At 36.5% G+C, this 23,104-nt stretch overlaps 3 protein-coding genes across 3 annotated transcripts; 1 reads left to right on the plus strand and 2 right to left on the minus strand.

Moving 5' to 3' along the window:
• The first annotated feature begins 1,528 nt into the window (after positions 1–1,528).
• On the plus strand, positions 1,529–6,237 carry LOC111810723 (cytochrome c oxidase assembly protein COX15). The gene is made up of 7 exons (XM_023697481.1): positions 1,529–1,813; positions 2,485–2,780; positions 3,104–3,329; positions 3,411–3,656; positions 3,748–3,858; positions 4,667–4,798; positions 5,808–6,237. The coding sequence occupies exons 1-7, from the start codon at positions 1,634–1,636 to the stop codon at positions 5,976–5,978; spliced, it is 1,362 nt and encodes a 453-aa protein (XP_023553249.1). The 5' UTR covers positions 1,529–1,633; the 3' UTR covers positions 5,979–6,237.
• A 2,738-nt stretch (positions 6,238–8,975) lies between these two features.
• On the minus strand, positions 8,976–13,031 carry LOC111810391 (BES1/BZR1 homolog protein 4-like). The gene is made up of 5 exons (XM_023697098.1): positions 12,264–13,031; positions 10,166–10,666; positions 9,769–9,875; positions 9,439–9,672; positions 8,976–9,350 (listed from the first exon to the last, which is right to left on the minus strand). Exons 1-5 carry the CDS (start codon positions 12,477–12,479, stop codon positions 9,347–9,349), a joined length of 1,062 nt encoding a protein of 353 aa, XP_023552866.1. The 5' UTR covers positions 12,480–13,031; the 3' UTR covers positions 8,976–9,346.
• A 2,518-nt stretch (positions 13,032–15,549) lies between these two features.
• Positions 15,550–21,893, minus strand: LOC111810404 (ubiquitin domain-containing protein 2-like). The gene is made up of 4 exons (XM_023697111.1): positions 21,759–21,893; positions 20,209–20,331; positions 16,033–16,152; positions 15,550–15,942 (listed from the first exon to the last, which is right to left on the minus strand). Exons 1-4 carry the CDS (start codon positions 21,793–21,795, stop codon positions 15,875–15,877), a joined length of 348 nt encoding a protein of 115 aa, XP_023552879.1. The 5' UTR covers positions 21,796–21,893; the 3' UTR covers positions 15,550–15,874.
• Between the last annotated feature and the right edge of the window lie 1,211 nt (positions 21,894–23,104).

The following is a 23,104-nucleotide window of genomic DNA, read 5'->3' on the forward strand; positions in this document are numbered from 1 at the left end:
TAACGTGTTCAACCCTATCGTCGAATCATAACATGTTACAACATTTGACTTTAAAATAATGGAGCGTTGTCCGAGATCCAAATTCAAGGAGAAAATTCAGATCGTATCCTAAGGTCCCTAAACAATCACTCAACATAAATAAAAGTGATCGAACAATGATGACTAAAAAGTAGACTCGAAAGCAGCTACGATAGGAGAAGTCTGCTCGTCCCGAGACTAATAGAACCTGACGTAGACACTCGAGAAACTTCTACGAAGTAGACTTAAAGAGTAAGAGGACAACTAACGTGCAAAAAATGTTGCTTTTGTTTATTTATTGCGAGAGAAGTGAAGTTCTTTAAAAAGGGTAGGTAGAACATACGGCGTAGACTTGATTTTCATTACCAAGTCAATTGAAATCAAGTTCTTAAAATAGGGTAGGTATAATGTACGGTCAAATCTTCATTTTTTAACCAGTAAATTATTTATCAAATTTAAAGCTCGTGTATTTATTAGATATAAAGACAATTTTAGAAATCTCGAGTAATGGCTAGACCCGTCAGTTCGAATGAAGTAAATAATTAAAACATATTAAATTAATAATAAATTACAATAGTTTATTTTTTACTAATTTCTTTAAAATTAATAATTAAATATTTTTAGTCATAAATTTTATAAAATCAGTACAACTTAGTGTTCGGTTGTTCGCCAGTTTGAGTAGTACAGTGAATTGGGTTTAGAAAGTCGTGAGATTTCTAACTAAAGAGAGAACTACGAGAAACCAACCCTAATACGAGAGTACTAGGTTGGGCTAACCTACTAGCGGTGTAGGGTTCGGTTGTTCGCCACTTAAAGTAGTACAGTGAATTGGGTTTAGAATGTCGTGAGATTTCTAATTATCATTGGTGTTAAAAAGAGAACTAAAGAAGCCAACCGTGTAATACGAGAATACTGGGTTGGGCCAAGCTACTTAATTTATTCTTAATTTAAAAAAAAAATTCATAATTATTTTTTTTTACTATTTTTTTGATTCCTCTTTAAAATAATTATGAAATATTTTAAAACATATATATATTGAAATCAAGTTCGTAAATTTTAATTAAATATTTAAAAATAAATAAATAATTTTACGAAGTAATATTTTACTTTTATTAAAAATAAAAATTTGAATAAATGATCGGAATGAATTCAATAAAAAAAAATTATAATTGATTATATATATATATATATAAATTTTATTTTCCTAATTATTTATTTATAAAAAAATTTGATGTGGTAGAGACTAAAATTAAAGATTTTTTTAAATATTAAGAATTTTATTGTTGAAAATGACACAAATCTAAAATTTGTGTCGAGAAAAATATAATTTAGCTTTAAAATTATAAAGAAATAAGGGTTTAATTAAAGTTTAAAAGATTAAATTATTATTTAAATGAAAATATATAAATATATAATGTTTTAAACCCATATTATATACATATTAAAATAAAAAAGAAATTATAAAAGGAAGCGTGCAAACTCGCTCTTGAAACGTGGTCGTTTCGTTGTCACTACTTTCTGCCATTGGCGGTGAATCGCCGTCATCACAGGAACCTCTGCTAAACCCTCGAAGTCGGAAGAGAGAGGGAGAGAGGGAGAGAGGGAGGGAGAGAGAATGTTTCAGAGCAGAGTGGTGGCTTCACTGCGGCGGAAGGAAGGCTTCAGCCGTGTCTATAATACTCTTATTCAATCGAATTCTTCCACTGTTCTTCGCCACGAACCAGTCAGATCGTTCTCTTCCCAAACTGCAAAGAAATGCCTATTTGGCGTCTATGGATACCGATCCTTCTCCAAGGTCCTATTTCTCTCTATTCCATTTCTTCCTCCTTTTTCTTTTATTTACCGAATGTTTTTATTTTTTATTCTGGGAGTTCGTCCTAGTTTCTCAAACTTATATCCGCATAACTTGAGTTACGTAGGTGAGATGGAATTGAATCCGTTTAGGATTTGATTTGAGAGGATTTTATCTAGTGTTTTTTTTTTTTTTTTTTTTTTTNTAACGTGGTTGCATCAGAGATACTTTTCTTATTGATCAGAAACATTTCGTTAAACGAAGACCGGATGAGACATCCTCCCACTACAACAGTCAATGAAATTATAAATTAATGGCGTTTTTTTTTTTTTTTTTTCTTTGTGGCTCCCGTAATCTTCGATTTTTGGTTGGGTTTGATGTCTTTGTACTGACGCTGTATCTACTAGTATTGGGTCGATTTGAAGTTGTACTAAGCCAATTCAGCGCCTGACTGCAAGTTATATTTAGTATGAATGTTTAATAATAATGATTAAAAACAGGATTTATCCAATTTGTGATCTTTTGCTTGACCTCTTGTAGCTTTAATTGATGTTAATACTTGATACATTGTGCCATCTTAGATTCTTTTCAACCTTTTAGACAATTTTCACACAAAAGATGCGTACTTTATATGTTGTATTCATGATAAGAGGCATGTTTTATGCTGTTTTTAGGTTCATCAGGTGCCATCATTGAGGAATATGTCTACGGTGGCTTCTGTTGCCTCGAGTAAGGAGGGTCTGAAGTTGCTTGTAACTGCTGGTCCTCGTGCTCAGAAAATGGTCGGGATATGGCTTTTTGGCTCTGCTGCATGGGTTTTCAGTATGGTGGTTCTTGGTGGTGTTACACGTCTGACACGATCTGGACTTTCCATGACTGATTGGAAGTTCACTGGGCAACTCCCTCCTCTATCAGATGAAGAATGGCTGCTGGAGTTTGAAAAGTATAAGCAGTCCCCTGAATACAAACGGTATGTGTATCAAAATTGATTATCTCTCTAGCCTTGGAGCTAGTTTTTTACTGCATAGTTATGTTGTTTGCTTGCATGCATAATGATTTTGTGTTTAATCTCGATCCGCATGTTAATAGATGGTTTGTTTAGATTCTTGGTAATTGGTGGTTCATTAGAAAGGAAAGTCGATTCGAGGAATTGGTATTTTGGAAGTCATATAGTGTCATTTTTTAATTAGTGTTTGACTATATATTTTTGAAGCTTTCCTGCATTGATTTGATTTTTCAATAGAAATAGTTCCCATGAATTTTATGAGTTTATGATGTTTGAAAATTCCACAGTGTTAACAAAGGCATGAGTATTGAAGATTTCAAATTTATATATTGGATGGAATATGCACATCGAATGTGGGGAAGGGCACTGGGTATTATGTTTGCTTTGCCCTTTTCATATTTTCTTCGTAAGGGTTATATATCCTTACGTCTTGGACTGAGATTGTCGACACTTTTTGCCCTTGGTGCTGGGCAGGGACTAATTGGCTGGTGGATGGTAAAGAGTGGTTTAGAGGTAGATCCACTTTATCCCTGTTGATTGTTGATTTCCCAATTTTGATAGAGTGGAGAGTTCCTAAAGGAGTTCATCCCACAGGAGCCAGCATCTGAGTATACTCAGCCAAGAGTAAGCCCTTATCGCCTTGCAGCTCATCTTACGTCGGCCTTCATTATCTATTGTGGTCTTTTCTGGACTGGTCTCTCTGTTGTCATGCCTGAACCACCTGTTGAGTCTGTGGCTTGGGCTCGTGGTGCAGTAAAAGTTAGAAGATTTGCTCTTCCTGTGAGCGTACTTGTTGGTATTACTGCCATTTCAGGAGCATTTGTCGCTGGAAATGATGCTGTATGTGATTATTCTTCTTCTTGTTATTATGCACTAAAATTGATTTCTGATTCAAAAGAGGTCACGCTTCTCCTTGTATGCTGGATTACAGGGGCATGCATATAACACTTTTCCGAAGATGGGTGATACGTGGGTACCTGATGATATTTTTGATATGAAACCACTAATTCGGAATTTCTTTGAGAATACATCCACAGTTCAGGTAATTTCTCTTTACTTGGATCATATAAAGATGTTTAGCTTTGTCGAATCTTACAATGCTTCAATGACTGTATTACATGTTAATATTACCTTGTGATTATATCAAGGCGTCTAAATTCGTGAAATATTACAATTCTTCAATGATTGTTTCATCTGCCAATATGGCCTTTGAAGAATCTGAATTTCGTAGGAACTCCATCAAGGATCGTCAAAGTACTAAAAAAAAAAAAAAACCATCGAGAATCTTGATACCTACAATTTTCGGTAACTTAGCAGTAATTGGCATGTAGTCCTTCCTTTGAGATGGAATGTATCCCCATATCGCACTTGTACTAAAAACAAACGCATCAACAATCTTGATTCGCTTTCCCTTCTGGTAGAGCATGTGTGCATATACATAGTATTCAATTGTCTTTTTTCATGTAGATTCTCTATTATCTCGACCATCCAATACTTCTATTTTATCTTTGGTCATTCGCCTGTGAAATACTAATTTTAAAGAGATAGAGCCGTGCTGGTATTCATGCTATTTTAGCATTTGATTATCAACTATGCGTTTCAATCGACCCATTTTTTAATATATGACAGAAATTGTGATATTTATTTGTTTAAATAGCATTTTTTTTAAAAGAAGTCGATTTTCTGTTGTTTTTGTCGATTGAGCTACTTGAACTTGTACATATTCTAGTGTTATATCATCTAATCTTTATGTACAAACTACCTTTATGTCTTTATGAAGCCTAAAAATGCAATTATATGTATTACTATCTTGAAACAAGAAGCAATGAATTACTTTGTCTCGTTTACAGCTTAACCACCGTTTACTCGCTACTGCAACCTTAGTTTCGATTGGTACCTTATGGTGGTCAACAAGGAAGCTGGAGATACATCCTGCAGTTCGTTCTTTGATCGGGAGTACATTCGGCATGGCTGCTCTTCAGGTAACTTTTCCCCCTTCCATGATCTTATGGAGGCTTTTCCATTACTAAAAGGCTCATTACTTATTTGGGATGGGAATGAAATTATTCACTCTCTACTGTTATTTGCTGTACTTGAGCTCATTCCTTCAGTATTCCTTGAGGTATCAACTTCAGCCCATCTTTTTCCATCTTTTTTCCATCTTTAGCATTCTATCAATGATAGTTCGTGGATCGTCGGTTGCTTTCACCCTTTTCCTAGTCAGCTTTCTTGGTATCTTTCTCCTCTTTGCCAGTATGGTTCTCATGATGCACTGTGGATCCTCCATTGTGTTAGGGACCAAGCAAAGGATAATTGGTGTTATTGGAGTTGACCTCTAGGGGCATTTGGGGATGGGCTTGGCTTCCTTTGGGTTTGGTTTCAGAAGCCAAGCCCATGCTACAAAAAATTGCACCCCAAACACAGGTTCAGAAACTCAGGCTCCCAACCCAGCACTCCAAACACGAGTTTTCTGCTTCCCAGACTTGAGAACCTCAAATAAACCCCCACGCTTCCGAGGTCGCCAAACCCCCCCTCTATGTCTATGGCGTTTTGTCCCGTTGGATTAATCTAATATTGTGGTTCTACATGTTCCATCACTTCTCCATTCATTTCCAGTTCTGATATGTGCTGATTCTAATTACTTTTTTAGTTTGAATTAGATGATAATAGTAAATATTCAGCATTTCATTGGTCCAGCTGATAACATCCATGTATTGATAATGAAAAGTCAGTTGTTGGAAGGTCACTCTACATCTCTTCAAGAAAAAAAAAAGTCATTAAGATCTTCACAATAGTCGATTAATTTCTTATTCCATGCATTAGTTAGAAGATGAAGGAGATCAAGAACCATTATAAATATACATCCATATAACTGAATTTATTACATTTCGATTCGTAATTCTCATTTCCACCTGTCACATTCCAGTTCTCTAGTCCTCTTGCTGCTGAATGGTCTATATTTTGCATAATGCCAACTATTTCATCTCTCAGGTCACCTTAGGAGTATCAACACTTCTATCGTATGTCCCGGTTTCCCTCGGAACTGCGCATCAAGCTGGGGCATTGACCCTTTTGACCCTCATAATTCTTCTTAATCACACTGTGAGGAGGCCATCAATGTCCCTTTTGAAGTCTCTTCCCCAGGTTGTGAAAACAGCCTAGACTAGACAGACTTTCCAGGTACACTGCTTCTGACTTCGAATTAGGTTTAAAGTTGGATGCATAAATTTATCTCAATTCTTCGGTTTCGTTTTGTGATTTTTGCGAAGAACGAGTACTGATCTTCTGCGTTGGGTGTCGAGGGGAGGGGGAGGGGGCACAATTTGTATTTGGAATGCATAGACAGATGATGGTTTTATTAGCTATATTCTCTTCCTACAAAATTATTGAATGTTTCAATGTTTTGGGTCTCATTATCTTCCATTGTTTTGGTCAAATAAAGATTTGGACTCTTCTTTGAATTAGTTCATGCACTTCCTTGATTGCTCTAACCAACTGTTTTTTTTTTTTTTTTTTTTTTTTTTTTTTTTTTTTTTTTTTTTTTTTTTTTTTTTTTTTTTNTTTTTTTTTTTTTTTTTTTTTTTTTTTTTTTTTTTTTTTTTTTTTTATATTATCCAATTTGGAAAGAAGAATTTTTTGTTCATGCCTTATTTACCTTTTTGCCCCCTGAAATTGGAAGTAGTGGCCATAAGGTGATTACCATTTAGTAATTGTCCAAATAATAATAATAATAAAAATAAAATAAATAAATAAATAAATTACATTAGTTTAGTAAAATTATGGTCTCTGAATTTTGTAACGACTCTTGTGATTTGTGATTTAAGATGGATAGGATTTTGATTCTTCTTATGGTAGGTTTATTATTATTATTATTATTATTTTATTTTAAAAAATATTTTTCATTTTTTGTCTAACTCTTTTCTCATTTAATTTTAATTTTTTTTTTTTTTAAAAATGAAATCTTTGTTTCAGATCTGGAACGAGGGAGGTCCCCATTTCAGGACATTAATTAAAATAAAGAAATGAATAAATGTGTGAGGACCTCCCTCGTTTCGTTTTAGATCTGAAATAAAGATTTCAATCTTTTTATTTAAAATTAAATGTGGGAAAAGGAGAATGGAAAAATAAATGAATGAGAAAAGAAAGGAAAAAGTATTATGAAATCCAAACTACACGTATCAAAAACTACAATTTTTTGACAATGGTTAACTAATAATAATTTTATTCATAATTTATAAGTATGAATGAACTAATTGCATAAATTAATTTAAGGTTAGTTGATATTATACACACTAAAATTAGGTTTGTAGATATTATAAACTCTAAAATTAAATATTAGTACAATGATCAAAATACTTTTAGGATTACTATTGCATGGTCTGTAAAGCTTCCCAAAGTATTATAGGCTAGTATTATAGAATAAACCTGTAAAGCTTCTCGAAGTATTATAGAATAAGCTTGAAACTATGAACTATTTTGTTTCAATTTCAATAGTAAAAAAAAAGGTAAATTGAAAGCTAAGCAGTGGTAATTCTAAAGATTCCCGAGGGAAAAAATAGAGATGTCTTCTATGTTACTCGTAACATGTGGAAGTATCGATGTAATTTTATAGTCATTTAGTCTAATATAAGCCAAATGAAGGGACGGGGAGACCAAAAAGAGAGAATAAATTTAGGGTAACTTGATCCCAACAATATTGAAAGCATATAATAAAGGCAAATTGTTAAAGCAAAGACTTCCATCTTAGTGGGTATAAAATCAATGCAATTCTGAATGTTGTGATGAAAGAAGGCATGTTCATTCCAAGGTCAGTATGTTCAGGTCACTACCACACTTGTTTGACTTGTTCAACATCAAGTTTCCACTCCACAAATAAATTTGAAACATTTACAAAATATCAGACAATAATACTTTTGAAGGGATATTATAGGGATATATATATATATATATATATATATGTTGAATAGTGTTTGGATTGAAGAAGAAGCAGTCAAGATAGGTACTGAAATTGAAACCACAAACAAAAAACGTGGAAGGGCCAAGCAGTCTGATCAAAGGGGTAACAATATTATTGAGATTGAGAGAGACTTGCCAATGTCCTTATTCCATTCTCTATGTCCAAGGATGGGCCAAATCCCCCATACACCTATTTTTCTTCATATGGCTTGTTTTATTTGGTTGATTTCTAAATGATGTTAAAAGTACGTCAGATTCACGTTAGTTCGAGAGGAGAACAAAGTATTCTAAAGGTGTGGAACTTCTCTCGAGCAAACGTATTTTGAAATCGTGAGGTTGACGACTATACATAATGGACTAAAGTGGACAATATCTACTAGTAATAGGCTTGAGCGGTTAGAAATGGTATCAAAACAAGTTATCAAACGGTGTGCCAGGGAGGACGCTGTCCCCCAAAGGGAGTGTATTGTGAGATCCCACGTTGGTTGGAGAAGGGAATGAAGTATTCCTTATAAGGGTGTGAAAACCTCTTCCTACCAAACGCGTTTTAAAATCGTGAGACTGACGTCAATACCTAACGGGTCAAAGCGGATAACATCTGCTAGCATACATGTGGAAACTTCTCCCTAGCATACGTGTTTTGAGATCGTGAGGTTGACGACAACACATAACGGGCCAAAGTAGATATTGATCTACTAGCAATAGGCTTGAACGGTTAGAAATGGTATTAGAACCAGTCAGCAAATTGTGTGCTAGGACACTAATCCCCACAAAAGGAGTGTATTGTGAGATCCTACATTGGTTAGAGATGGGAACGAAGTATTCCTTATAAGGGTGTGGAAACCTCTTCCTACCAAACGCATTTTAAAACCGTGAGACTGACGTCAATATCTAATGGGTCAAAGCGGATAACATCTACTAATGATAGGCTTGGACGATTAGTTCTTTAATTTTTGAATGATTTATTTACCAAAAAAAAAAAAAAAAAAAAAAAAAAAAAAAAAAAANGACCTGAGGACAGACATTTATTATTCAGGTAACTGAACTAAAGAGGCAGATGAATTGTATGAACTGAAATGAAGTTAAAAATAAGCATGAAGGTTTAGATTCGAAGGGGCAATAAAAGATGAACAAACTAAAGGTTGAGGGGCTGTGTTAAGTGTTTGAAGTGCAGGGCAAGTAATGATAACAATAATGACAGCATTGAAGGAACAAAAGCCAATGGAAAAGTTCCACTCTCTCGATATCCACAAAAGTTAAGCCACTGTAACATATGCATTATCTCATCAGGCCATTCACCATTTTTTTATCTATAAATGAAAGACAAACAGCTCATACATATACGACACAAACAGTAAATTTTCAGTTTCGAAGGGGGAAGAGGGATTTGGAACCACTTAAAACCTGTATATATAACTTAACGAGGGATAATGCAAATTTGAAAAGGAACACAATAACAGGGTGGTGGTGGAAGGGAGAAGAATCAATCATGCTCACCTTGATTCCCAATGTGACAGTGCTCATCCAGGATTTGCTGAGTAGTAACTATTTGGTAATATGTGTTATCCATTAGATTATCTGCAAAAACATGGGTTTGGGAGGTTAGCAAGAGGAGCAATTTCTGAAATAAATGGAGTTTGAGAAGTGATTGGAAGCATCAACGAACCTGGTTCTTGAGTTCCCAAGAGATAGCTCTAGGTCATCTGAGCCACACTCCTCGTGAATTCGTTCTCCTTCCCATGGCTTCACTATTCCGGCTGTGTTGCTTCCAAATGCGAACTCTTCAGAGATCACTTCTGACATTGGAATATCTGCAGTGTGATCGGAGCCTGCGGCAATGGCAGGAGAGCAGGTCCCACTTTGACCAGGGGTCCACATGCGAGATCCTNACTTCCAGCGCCTTCCTCAGACTATTAGTCATGTAGAGTTTGAAAACAAGCATGAAGAATCTTGGTTCACGCGTAAAAGGGATAAAAAAAAAATGTAAAAAGTTCACCTCACCGCAATTAGATAACCGACGCCGACGAAGGAAAGGGGCAATGGGTCAAAAGGCGACGTGAACTGTCCTTTAGTGTATGAAAAACTTATACTAGACTCCAACACCTAGATGCTCCATTTTTCATGACTGGAATTCTCAACCAGGGCCATGGATTTGCCCGCCCAAATGTACCAGAAGAATGATATAGGATGTTTAGAACAACTAATAGGGAATCTATCGAATTGGCTCAACAAATCCGAAGCTAAAAAGTGTATACTATCAACTCGAAGCTAAAGAAAGTGGTATCATCATTTTCATCAATATCAAAGAATGCAAACGAAAGTGAAGTCTACTTAAAGTTAACAAAACTGAAATCCAAACACTTGAAAGAAAGCTACCTTACGGTAAGTGGTACCATCNTGGAAACAAGACTAAATGTTGGAGAATTGGGTCCACCTTGAGGAATTCTAAGGCCAGCGAACCATTCTGGATTGGGAACAACGTGACGTCCAGGACTTGGTGGAGTAGAAGATGGAAGGGAGGAATAGTATTGTGCATTCCATCCTGGTAGGACAGATTGGTCTTCCCAGTCAGCTTTGAGTCGGGGCGTTCTAGCAGTTGGGGAACTCAAAGGAGGAGTAACAGGAGCACTGATGGAACCTCCATGAATATGGAGATTGGGGAGTTTAGACGAGGATGCTGAAGATGATGACGATGAAAGGTTCCTGAGCCAGGGGATTAGAAAACTGCCATCGGCATTTGGATTAGCAACATATGAAGATGATGCTGGACTTGGAAATGAAGATGAACCGGGGCTTGGATTGAAGGAAGCACAAGGACTTGGTTGGTGAGATGCGAACGGGCTTGCAGCTGCCGACCCACCAACCACATCCATACGTTCAATTGGCTTGCATCCCTGAAGATGGATGAAAAAACATTGTAGAGTATGGATGATAGGATACACTGAATTTGAAGGATTATCTACTTGAGCCAGTTACAATCGAAAAGAAGAATGAATACTGAAAATCAAGCAAAAATCATCAAGGTGTATAGAAAAACATTATCGATCATTTCAATCCAAGTTCACCCCACTCAAGCTATAAACAGTTTATGCCACAACATTGTATGATCCCAATATTCCCCATTTCTCTAGTGTCCAAGATACAAAATGTCTGCAGAAAATCACACCCCAAGCCGTGAGGAACTCATAAATTCATCCATGGTAGCAGTCTAAAAGTGGCGTACATGAAACTAGAATCCCAATGCCCAGGCATGCGGTGGTTGACCACCAAAATTTCACAGACTACAAGAGTATGGTCCAATTTACCGCACGAATATGGCTGGCAGTGAGAATGCATTTTGGTCTAATATCTCCACTGCATAATCGAGCCGGTAATTCTCTCAAAATTCATGTATAACTTGCTAGGTTGTAGTTTGAAATATGATGAAGGGAGGAGTTGTTTTATGGACGAAAATAGCTACACGGTGCCAAGAAAGAAGAAAAAAGATACCACCCATGTCATGATCCANGAGGAGTTGTTTTATGGACGAAAATAGCTACACGGGGCCAAGAAAGAAGAAAAAAGATACCACCCATGTCATGATCCATACGTACTAATTGCTGGAGAGAGATACTAACAGAATGAAATGTGGACTACGGAAAATACATAAGACCCGAGGCCAAGAGCTACTCAACAGGCTATAGATGTCAGCGAGTACTTTACTTCCTGAACCAAAAATTAATGAAACTGCAGAAATCAATAAAAGAAGGAATCCGTCACGGGAAATAGGGGCAGAGCCAACTCCAAAAGGAAAGGAAAGAGACAGAGCTGAAAAAGGCACTGTTTGCGTCGCAAACTTGCCATTGAAAAAGAAAAGCAAAAAGAGAAAGATCCCTCTGACTAAACCTGCCCCCGTAGAAAGGAAGAACAGTTAGTAGGCTAAATACCAGCCAAAACCCTCAAAATCACAGATCCATATGGTAGAGCTTAAAAAATGGAGGACGGCACCTCCTCGAGATCTGCGTAGTTCCAGCGCCTCCCTCAGACTACTAGTCATGTAGAGTTTGAAAACAAGCATGAAGAATCTTGGTTCACGCGTAAAAGGGATAAAAAAAAATGTAAAAAGTTCACCTCACCGCAATTAGATAACCGACGCCGACGAAGGAAAGGGGCAATGGGTCAAAAAGGCGACGTGAACTGTCCTTTAGTGTATGAAAAACTTATACTAGACTCCAACACCTAGATGCTCCATTTTTCATGACTGGAATTCTCAACCAGGGCCATGGATTTGCCCGCCCAAATGTACCAGAAGAATGATATAGGATGTTTAGAACAACTAATAAGGAATCTATCGAATTGGCTCAACAAATCCGAAGCTAAAAAGTGTATACTATCAACTCGAAGCTAAAGAAAGTGGTATCATCATTTTCATCGATATCAAAGAATGCAAACGAAAGTGAAGTCTACTTAAAGTTAACAAAACTGAAATCCAAACACTTGAAAGAAAGCTACCTTACGGTAAGTGGTACCATCAGGTTCGACGGTCCATCCCGCCTCATTGCAGAGCGCTTTAAGGACCTCATTGTTGTCGCAATGTTTGGGAAGCTTGTAGTTCCCATACATCCTGAGTCCAGCAAAGATCTTTGCTGCGATAGCTCTTCTCCTTCTCTCCCTTCTCTTGTTGTTCTCCCGCTCCCTCCATGTTGGTAGCCTCGTCCCCGACGTCATCTCCACAGACACACTCTGAACCAACAAATCAAAGTCCCCACGGCTTCAACAGATAGATCAGTAAGCAATTCTTTCGAATTGCTTCCGTCTATCGCAGGAAAAACACGATTCAATTACAATCACAAACAAAACTTCACAGGAACAGACACAAATCTTCCAACAGAAATCAACTCGAGTCCAAGGATCGAAACACAAAAAAAACTGACAGTGTAAAAACGTCTTTCGCAACTTCGAAGTAGACAAGTCGGAAAAGAAAGACAAAAGTCTAGAAAACGGAGAATTCCGTGAGGCTCTGTAACAGTCAATGAAACGAACTGAAAGAAAAGTACAAACCGCTGGATAAATCAGACAAAAAACAACAAAAAGTAAGAAGAAGAAGAAGAAGAACTGAAGATATCTGAATTGGATACTCGCCGAAGGCTCCGATCAAAGACGGCGATCGGATCTTAGATCGGACCACCGCGAACGGCGGAGGGAAGTGTTCTCTTTTTCTCTCTGGCAAAGCCCGGGAAACTAGAGGAGAAACATTTCCGTGAAAAATGGAAGGGTTGGAAGCACAGAATAATGAGCTTATGGGCTTTTTAATAACCAATATTACCCTTTTATTTACCATTCTGCCACTCCCTTTTCATTTCATTTTCCATTTACTTTTTTAATCTTTTTTTTTTTTCTTTAAACTTTTTATTTTGGAAAGTAAATAAAATTATGTTTTCAAAATAAAATTTTATAGTAAAAGTTTTTATCTTTATTTTGTTTGATTTTATAGTTTTATCGGACCTTAGACAAGATTTGTCTTTCAACCATCGAACACAATTTGTATAAAACTCGAGCTTGTTTGGCCACACACGTTGCATGCACGTGTATGCTCAATCATTTGTGACATAACCGACTTGTCTCTACACTAGGTCAAGTCATTTTAGCTCGACCTTGTCTTTACTCGAAGCTAAGGTCTCTCATTTGGTTCATATGTCTTGACGTCATCTCAATTACAAGGTGTCATCGCCCATCGCAACTAGCTCAATCATGTCATTAAGAACGGATCCACGTGTCATTCATAATATCGAGATAAAAAAATTAAATAGTATATAAAAAAATATGATGAAAAAGGATGTAATTAGTGAAAATGGTAGTGGCAACATAGGCAATATATAAAATAAAAAAAATAAAATAATAAGAGGGGGTTTGAAGTTTGAATAACCGTCTCTGACAGAGAACCAAACAAAGTTCGACACGTGGAGCTTGTGTGGAGTGGAGTTTCTCAACGGCCTGTATAGAGAAGCTACACGTGTCGGGTTTCGGCGCACGTGAGAGAGAGAGTATGATTTTCGGGTCGGGTCGAGCATTGGGATTTATTTGGGTGTAGGAAGGAGCAGCACATAATGATGGGGATGCGAGTGGTGTTTGGCTTTGCTTTATCTGCTTTTTCACGTGACCCCACCCTCATATCACGCCAATAAGCACGACTTTTCACTTGTGGGTCCCACTCCTACCCCCATCGGGCCCCACTCTTACCTCACTTTTATTTTTTTTTTATTTTGTAAAAAATAAAGTAATTTTCTTTTTATATTCTTTTAATAATATAAATAATTTTGTACTCATTTAATTTATGTCCAATTACTTTGGTTTACTATATTTCGAGTATTAATATTTTTAATTTTGTAAATTAAAATTATTTAATAAATACTCATAAATTTTCAAAAAACAAAATAAAATTTGATATTATAACTTTAAAAAATATATTTTTTTTAAATAGAAAAAAAGCGAGATATGTTTTTATCTTAACCAAACAAAGAAAAAGAAATGTGTGCGTGAAGTGACGCGCCAGGGGATAGCGAGTGAAGGGGGAAGGATAACAAAAGCTAAGGTAAGACTGGTCAACACTTTGACTTTCTTGTTCGAGGGTGGACCGTTTGTTTGCTCTGAATCTCTTCCTCAATTTTCCCACATTTATATTACTATGCAAATTAATTAAAGTTTGTCTTTAATATTTTAAATTATTTTTTCTATTTAATTTATTCAATATTATTTAAAAAAAATTAATGGAGTTTATATATTTATATAAGTTTATGCTCCACTAATTTCGACCCAAAAAAAATTATAATTACAAAATATTTAAAACATTAAATTAAATTAAATTATAAGTTTAGTTCAAATAGTAATAATGAAAAAATAATAAAAATAATAAACATTATCGAAAAATCTACTATTCTGCCGAATTTAATAATAACAGAAGATATTCGTAATTATAAAAATAGTTGTCCAAAAAAGTTAAAATCTATTCATAAAATAAAATAGCTAACAAAAAAAGAAAAACNAAAAATTTGTGCCGTGTATTAGAAACCTTCGTATAGATACAGTTGAGGATTATTGGGAGTGAGACCGTTAATTTAGTGGAAGATGATGGGTTTATAACTGGGGAATACTATCTCTATTCGTATGAGGCCTTTTGGGGAAGCCCAAAGCAAAGCCATGAGAGNGCATTAATTATTATTTTACAGTTCAATGGTGTAATCTTTTACTATGGTAATTTTCGAACTGAACTGANGATATATATATATATATATAATTTAGAGAATAATGCATTAATTATTATTTTACAGTTCAATGGTTTAATCTTTTACTATGGTAATTTTCGAACTGAACTGAAAAAAGAGTAGAAAGGATGAAATTGAAACTTTTAAATTTTTTGGGTCGATAGTGAACAAAAGGGGCGGGACGGGGTGGGACGATGGATTCGATAATAAATTTGACCGACTTTGATTCTCAAAAAAATAGAAAACTTTAGGGCCACATGCATTTGTCTACTCAACCATGATTATTTGTGAAAGTAACAAAATCAAACTCAACTCAATAGCCAAGCAAAGGAATGAATTTGGTTTGATAAAGAGCAGCCTTTTCTTGGTACAAATGACCAAGAAAAAGCATTGTTGAAAGCACTTTCTACGCCCATTTGGGTCATCTCTCCTTCTCTAGGGGCTTTCTTTTTCAATGCTTTTTCAAACAAAGCATACCAAAATACCATTCTTTCAGGTAACAAAAGATTCAAACTAAAAGATGGAGAAAGCACTTTTCCACAATATTGCTCTTTTTTTCTTCTTCTTAGATACGACAATCAATCACAGAGCTTTCAAACTTTCAGTCATTCTACATTGAATCTTAATTTATACAAGTAATCAAGTAACTTATGACACTGCTAAACCGGTTTGTTTTGTACAAAAAAATGTGAAAAGCGATGTTGCAATTTGTCCATTTAGAGTAAAGCAACTTACAGAAGAAGTTAGAGGAATGAATAATGTAGGTTTGTTTTAAGGGCCAAAATGAAACCTTTTAAAAGCAAGCATTATTCAGACCTGTGTGATTTCAGCTAGAGCAGAAATGAAGTTATGGTTACCTCTTTATGAACTGTCACGAATCAAATTGGTTGGCTCACTCAAAACATAGTTGGGTAGTTCATATTTTGCGCCTGCAGTAAGATTGAGCAATGGTAAAACGATACCGATGACTAAACTAACATAACGTATCATAATTTCTTAAATGAAGCAATGGTATCGACCTCTCTCGTCGTAACAGATTGTCAAATCTGCATTTTGGATGATTACTCCGGCGCTGTCTATGATGGCTTGCGCAAGGGAAAGCTCGGCTTCGGCAGCTGCTCGTAGTGCGTCCCAAATCTCTGGTAACCACAAAAAACAGTTAGTAAAGGAAAAAGGAATGTATAAGAAGGTTGAAGTCGATGTTAACTTGGAGGGGGGTATGTCATGGCCTAAAGATGCCCTTTCAATTATACTAGTGTTCTCTTTACTGCAAGGCTCGTATATGGTCAATCATCTTTTTCTCATTTGATTTTTGGTACAAAATGCTACATCAGTTCAATATTCAAATTTTGAAACAATCCGCACTTGAAATGCTAGATCCAAAGATCCTTATCGACTAAAGTCAATTAATGAAAGTGAAAAATGAAAATTAACAGAAATTTGTGCCGTGTATTAGAAACCTTCGTATAGATACAGTTGAGGATTATTGGGAGTGAGACCGTTAATTTAGTGGAAGATGATGGGTTTATAACTGGGGAATACTATCTCTATTCGTATGAGGCCTTTTGGGGAAGCCCAAAGCAAAGCCATGAGAGTTTAGGCTCAAAGTGGACAATATCATACCATTGTGGAGATTCGTGATTCCTAACATAGTATCAGAGCCATGCCCTAAAGTTAGCCATGTCAATAAAATCCTCAAATATCGAACAAAGAATTGTGAGTCTCGAAAGTGTAGTCAAAAGTGACTAAAGTGTCCAACAAATGGTGTACTTTATTCGAGGGGCTCCAGAGGAAGGAGTCGAGCCTCGATTAAGGGAGGCTATTCGAGAGCTCCATAAGCCTCAGGGGAGGCTTATAGTATACTTTGTTCGAGGGGAGGATTGTAGTCAAGAGTGACTAAAGTGTCGAACAAAGGGTGTACTTTGTTCGAGGGGCTCCAGAGGAAGGAGTCGAGCCTCGATTAAGGGAGGCTATTCGAGAGCTCCATAAGCCTCAGGGGAGGCTTATAGTATACTTTGTTCGATGGGAGGATTGTTGGGAGTGAGTCCCATATTGGTTAATTTAGTGGAAGATCATGAGTTTATAAGGGGGGAATACTATCTCCATTAGTATGAGGCCTTTTAGGGAAGCCCAAAGCAAAGCCATGAGAGCTTATACTCAAAATGGACAATATCATACCATTGTGGAGAATCGTGATTCCTAACATAATATCAAAGTCATGCCCTAAACTTAGCCACGTCGATAAAATCCTCAAATGTCGAACAAAGAATTGTGGGCCTTGAAGGTGTAGTCAAAAGTGCCTAAAATGTCGAACAAATGGTGTACNTTATTTGGGGGAAGTGAAAGCAGAAAGTTGAAGAAAAATAAGAACTAATGTCTTTAACCACAGATCAATAAGGGACTGCAAAATGAATTGTGGGCGAAGAGAAATTCAAACAAGGCAGGTCACTTCAAAAAATTGTGGCGATTCCCAATGGTTTCCATTAAGCTTTACAAAAATACTAAAGACTATTAAAAAAGAGATAAAAGGGAGAAGAAACCCCACGAAAGTAAATAGATTAACAAGAAGACTACGAAAAAGGGGAATAAACACGTATAAAAGTGAAGTCGAGACATAAGACTTCTAGTTAATCACGTTCCACAATCCTAGGTAAGAATATATCATTTTGGTGTCGTCTTAGCTCTCACAAAGAGTCCTCAAAATAAATCTTTACTCGCAATTTAAATTGATTTGAAATACGTCTACATCCAAGAGCCAACATTCATAGCATAATTAATAAATNAAATTGTGGCGATTCCCAATGGTTTCCATTAAGCTTTACAAAAATACTAAAGACTATTAAAAAAGAGATAAAAGGGAGAAGAAACCCCACGAAAGTAAATAGATTAACAAGAAGACTACGAAAAAGGGGAATAAACACGTATAAAAGTGAAGTCGAGACATAAGACTTCTAGTTAATCACGTTCCATAATCCTAGGTAAGAATATAACATAATGGCTCCAAGCCTGAGAAAAAGAAGTTCATCATTTTGGTGTCGCCTTAGCTTTCACAAAGAGTCCTCAAAATAAATCTTTACTCGCAATTTAAATTGATTTGAAATATGTCTACATCCAAGAGCCAACATTCATAGCATAATTAATAAATAACCATGTCATAAAAGAACATGAATCAATTATACCAAAAACTCCCTATATCACATTTCTTCCTAGAAAGCAAAATGAAACAATTGGAGAAGCCTACACATCGAACGAGATTCTTCGATGTTGGCAATGCCAATCTGGAATCGGCATAAAAATAGGAAACCTCGTCTCTCCAAACCGAAGAACTTAGTTTATTAGGAAACAGGANAAAGCAAAATGAGACAATTGGAGAAGCCTACACATCGAACGAGATTCTTCGATATTGGCAATGGCAATCTGGAATCGGCATAAAAATAGGAAACCTCCGTCTCTCCAAACCGAAGAACTTAGTTTATTAGGAAACAGGAAAAACAGTCGAAGGATCCTAGAAATTGGAAATTGATTAACTGTTCTTATAGCTGTGAAAGATATCATAGTTGTTTCCAAGGGATAATTCATCCCAACCTTTATTGGGTCCCCTGTGTTAGACGAACACGCGAGGATTTGCCAATCTATTGGCACGACTAAGTTTAGGGCATGGCTCTGATACCATGTTAAATGAACCCGACTCTCCACAATGGTATGATATTGTCACTTTAAGCAAGCTCTCATGGCTTTGCTTCGAGCTTCCCCAAAATGCCTCACACCAATGGAGAGATGATATTGTCACTTTAAGCAAGCTCTCATGGCTTTGCTTCGNTCGAGCTTCCCAAAAGGCCTCACACCAATGGAGAGAGTATTCTTTGTTTATAAACCCATGATCATTCCCTAGGCCTCACACCAATGGAGAGAGTATTCTTTGTTTATAAACCCATGATCATTCCCTAGGCCTCACACCAATGGAGAGAGTATTCTTTGTTTATAAACCCATGATCATTCCCTAGGCCTCACACCAATGGAGAGAGTATTCTTTGTTTATAAACCCATGATCATTCCCTAAATTAGCCGACGTGGGATTTCCATCACCCAACACCTCCCCTCGAACAAAGCACGCCTCCCCTTATTCGAGGCTCGACTCCTTTGGAGTATTAGTCATTTTTTACTGCCTTCGTACCTTAGCCAATGTGGGATTTTCATCATCCAACACCTTCCCTCCCCTCGAACAAAGCACGCCAAGGAGTCTTAGTCATTTTNTCCATCACCCAACACCTCCCCTCGAACAAAGCACGCCTCCCCTTATTATAGGCTCGACTCCTTTGGAGTATTAGTCATTTTTTACTGCCTTCGTACCTTAGAAATGTAGGATTTTCATCATCCAACACCTCCCCTCCCCTCGAACAAAGCACGCCTCCCCTTAATCGAGACTCGACTCCTTTGGAGTCTTAGTCATTTTTTACTACCTTCGTAGGTTCGAGGAGGCTTGACTCCTTTTTCTTTTTTGAGTCCTTTGTTCGACTATTTGAGGATTTACCAATCTATTGGCACGACTAAGTTTAGANGTACCTTAGAAATGTAGGATTTTCATCATCCAACACCTCCCCTCCCCTCGAACAAAGCACGCCTCCCCTTAATCGAGACTCGACTCCTTTGGAGTCTTAGTCATTTTTTACTACCTTCGTAGGTTCGAGGAGGCTCGACTCCTTTTTCTTTTTGGAGTCCTTTGTTTGACTATTTGAGGATTTACCAATCTATTGGCACGATTAAGTTTAGAGCATGGCTCTGATACCATGTTAAATGAACACGACTCTCCACAATGGTATGATATTGTCCACTTTGAGCATAAGCTCTCATGGCTTTGCTTTGGTCTTCCCCAAAAGGCCTCACACCAATGGAGAGTATTCTTTGTTTATAAACACATGATCATTCCCTAAATTAGCTGATGTGGGACTTTCATCATCCAACACCTCNGCAACTACAGCAGCCACCTTTTGCATGGATTGAATGGTCATCTATCCCTAGTTTTACGTTTTGCTCGAGATGGAAATGTAGATTCTAAAACCAAAAATCATGAGCTACTCCGTAGTATGATACAATAATGTAAGGTCTATTCCTAACTAAATAAACTCTTAGTAACTTTTTTGATAAGCTAACCTCTAATAAACACACTGGCAAAAAATATTTAGAGACAGGCCTACCTTTTCGGCCACCATAGTGAGGTGCAGTGTCCCAGAACTCCTCCCGCAGTTGCACGAGCTGAGACCTTGTAATTGGCTGAGGATGCTTCCAAGATTTTGGCTTGCCTATTTTCTTTATGGAACCTACATAAAGAAACAATTTCAGTCATATCTCAATGGCTTGGATCAAGTATAAACCAAAACCCAGATTCAAGGCTAGCAGCATGGTAGTCTTGAAAAGTTTAAATGAAATCCTTAGACATTCAGAACTATAAACAACACAAGGAGAATTACAAAAGTTCGTCCTAAGACTTTGACATTAAATCTCATAAGGGACCAAACTACAAAAAGCTCCCTCTCAATCCCTTTAAAAACGCTATTATTTCTTTTGATTGTAGTATTGTGATGTCCCACGTTGGTTGGGGAGGAGAACAAACCACCATTTATAAGGGTGTGGAAACCTTCCCCTAGCAGACGCGTTTTAAAGCCTTGAGGGGAAGTCCGAAAGGGAAAGCCCAAAGAGGACAATATCTACTAGCGGTGGATCTGGGGCGTTACAAATGGTTGGTATCAGAGCCAGACACCGGACGATGTGCCAACCTTCTCGCTGTTCCCCAAAGGGGGTAGACACGAGGCGGTGTGCCAGTAAGTATGCTGGCCCCAAAGGGGGTGGATTTAGGGGCGGTCCCACATCGATTGGAGGAAGGAAAGAGTGCCAGCGAGGACGTTGGGCCCCGAAGGGCGTGGATTGTGATGTCCCACATTGGTTGGGGAGGAGAACAAACCACCATTTATAAGGGTGTGGAAACCTTCCCCTGGTAGACGCGTTTTAAAGCGTTGAGGGGAAGCTCGAAAGGGAAAGCCCAAAGAGGACAATATCTACCAGCGATCTGGGGCGTTACAAGTATAAAGCAGAAATATAAGATACTGTCCATTTAAGTGTTAGTTGCTGAAATTTTAGTCCTGGAATGCTAACATCACAGCTTCACAATTAATCTAATAGAACTCTCTGAATGCGAAACTAGTTAAGCAACAAATATGCCAAGATTCCGACTACAAATCTTGATAACTTCATTAATCTGAAAGCATAAATCTGTAGTGGAATTTGAATCACCAGCATGAAATCTCAAATGAACCAGTGAGCAATAACTCTAAGCAACCTTCAAAAACCCGTCACTCCCAAAATGAATGAATAACAAAACTATTTCAATGAACTAGTGCAATAATCCAAATTCGAGACCTGCTCATCCTAATTAATGCACCACTACATAATCTGATAATCGCAAGTGAAGTTCAAGAATCTCCCGTCACAGTCACAACTCACAGGACAAACATACGAACACCATCAAGCAACGCTATGACAGAATAAATCAAATCAAGAGCAATCCAATTCATTACCGAGAAATTCAATACTACTAGACCAACACTCCCGCTCTTCCTACCACAGCAAATCAACTTGCATTGATTATCATCTAATATTCCTAGTAGCCAAGTCAACAGACGAACATAGAACAAAATTTCGCCGAGAATCTAGAAAAAAAAAAGAACCAGAGAAGCGAAGTGAACCTCACCGTCCCCGTTGGTCTGCGACGATCCAGCACAGCCCATTGCGTCTCGCTAGAACAGAAGCTTGAATTCACAGGCAGATAGAAGGGGAAAGATTAGGCCGGAGAGAATATAAACTTTCTTCAAGATGCTCCACAAATGGTAGGTGATACCAAGTATTCCTTCCTTATGTGTTACACATGATCTTCTTTTAAATTAGCCGGTTATTATTGTAAAAATTATTATTAAATTTTAAATATATATATATATGTATAATAAATTATTATTAAATTAAAATGTCTAGGTAATTGACAACTTATATTAAATAAAAAATGGTTTGGTTGTACATATAATTTATAAAATATTATTTTAGAAAATATTTAATTAAAATTTATCATTTAATAATATATTTTTTTTTAAATATCTTTGAAAGAGTTAATTTTAAAATTAAAAATATATGTATAGTTGAACACCCATAATTAAACATCTTTAAATGAGGAATATATTAAATTTTTTTTAATGCAAAGTTAAAACATTATGGTTAAAAGTAATAATTTAAACCGTTTTAGGGCGAGGGAGTTGCATGCGGCAGTTGGCTGTCACGAAGGTGAGTCGACCTTTTTATTTATTACTTCCTTTTTTTTTTTTAATCCTTGTGAAATTATTTAATAATTTTTGGGGGTTGAAATATATATATATATATTGTTTATTTTTTTTAATCTTTTAACTCAAATTTTTTAAAAATATTTATATTATATATTTTTTTTATTAATTATTTGGATTGATAAAAAAGGGTCTTGAATATAATAATACATTGATCTCTAGCGATGTGTTGAGCTCATTTTGAGTCGCTCGTGTTTGATGAAAGTCTCACATTGGCTAATTTAGGGAATAATCATGGATTTAGAATAAAGGATTACTCTCTCCATTGGTATGAGGCGTTTCGGGAAGCCCAAAACAAAGCTATGAGAGTTTAAGCTCAAAGTAGACAATATCATACCATTGTGCAGAGTCGTGTTCATCCAACAGCTCGTAGCGACGATATTTGACCTCTAACGACATGGAAGCTAGAACGAGATGAAACTTAAAGCAAAGGCATGAGAGTTTAAACTCAAAGTAGACAATATCATACCATTGTGCAGAGTCGTGTTCTAACGATATGGAAGCTAGAACAAGTGGGAGCTTGAAAGATTCCCGATAGTTAGAATCCAAAGAGAGCTTTTGCCTCAGATCCTACAGCTTCCTGACCGATCTTGGCACTTTTAATTTTTTTTAACAAACATCGAAGGTAGACAAATTTAATTTAAAATATAGAAATATAAACATGTTAAAATTTAATTAAAATTTGAGCAAATATTGGAGTTTGAATTTT

This window comes from Cucurbita pepo, chromosome LG14, assembly GCF_002806865.2.
Source record: "Cucurbita pepo subsp. pepo cultivar mu-cu-16 chromosome LG14, ASM280686v2, whole genome shotgun sequence".
NCBI lineage: Eukaryota > Viridiplantae > Streptophyta > Magnoliopsida > Cucurbitales > Cucurbitaceae > Cucurbita > Cucurbita pepo.

Coding starts and splice junctions, on each gene's coding strand:
- LOC111810723 (XM_023697481.1), top strand. CDS start 1,634: ATGTTTCAGAGCAGAGTGGTGGCTTCACTGCGGCGGAAGGAAGGCTTC. Junction 2,781..3,103: donor CAGTCCCCTGAATACAAACG/GTATGTGTATCA, acceptor AAAATTCCACAG/TGTTAACAAAGGCATGAGTA. Junction 3,859..4,666: donor AGAATACATCCACAGTTCAG/GTAATTTCTCTT, acceptor TCTCGTTTACAG/CTTAACCACCGTTTACTCGC.
- LOC111810404 (XM_023697111.1), bottom strand. CDS start 21,795: ATGGGCTGTGCTGGATCGTCGCAGACCAACGGGGACG. Junction 16,153..20,208: donor TCACTATGGTGGCCGAAAAG/GTAGGCCTGTCT, acceptor TGTGGTTACCAG/AGATTTGGGACGCACTACGA. Junction 15,943..16,032: donor AATCTGTTACGACGAGAGAG/GTCGATACCATT, acceptor ATCTTACTGCAG/GCGCAAAATATGAACTACCC.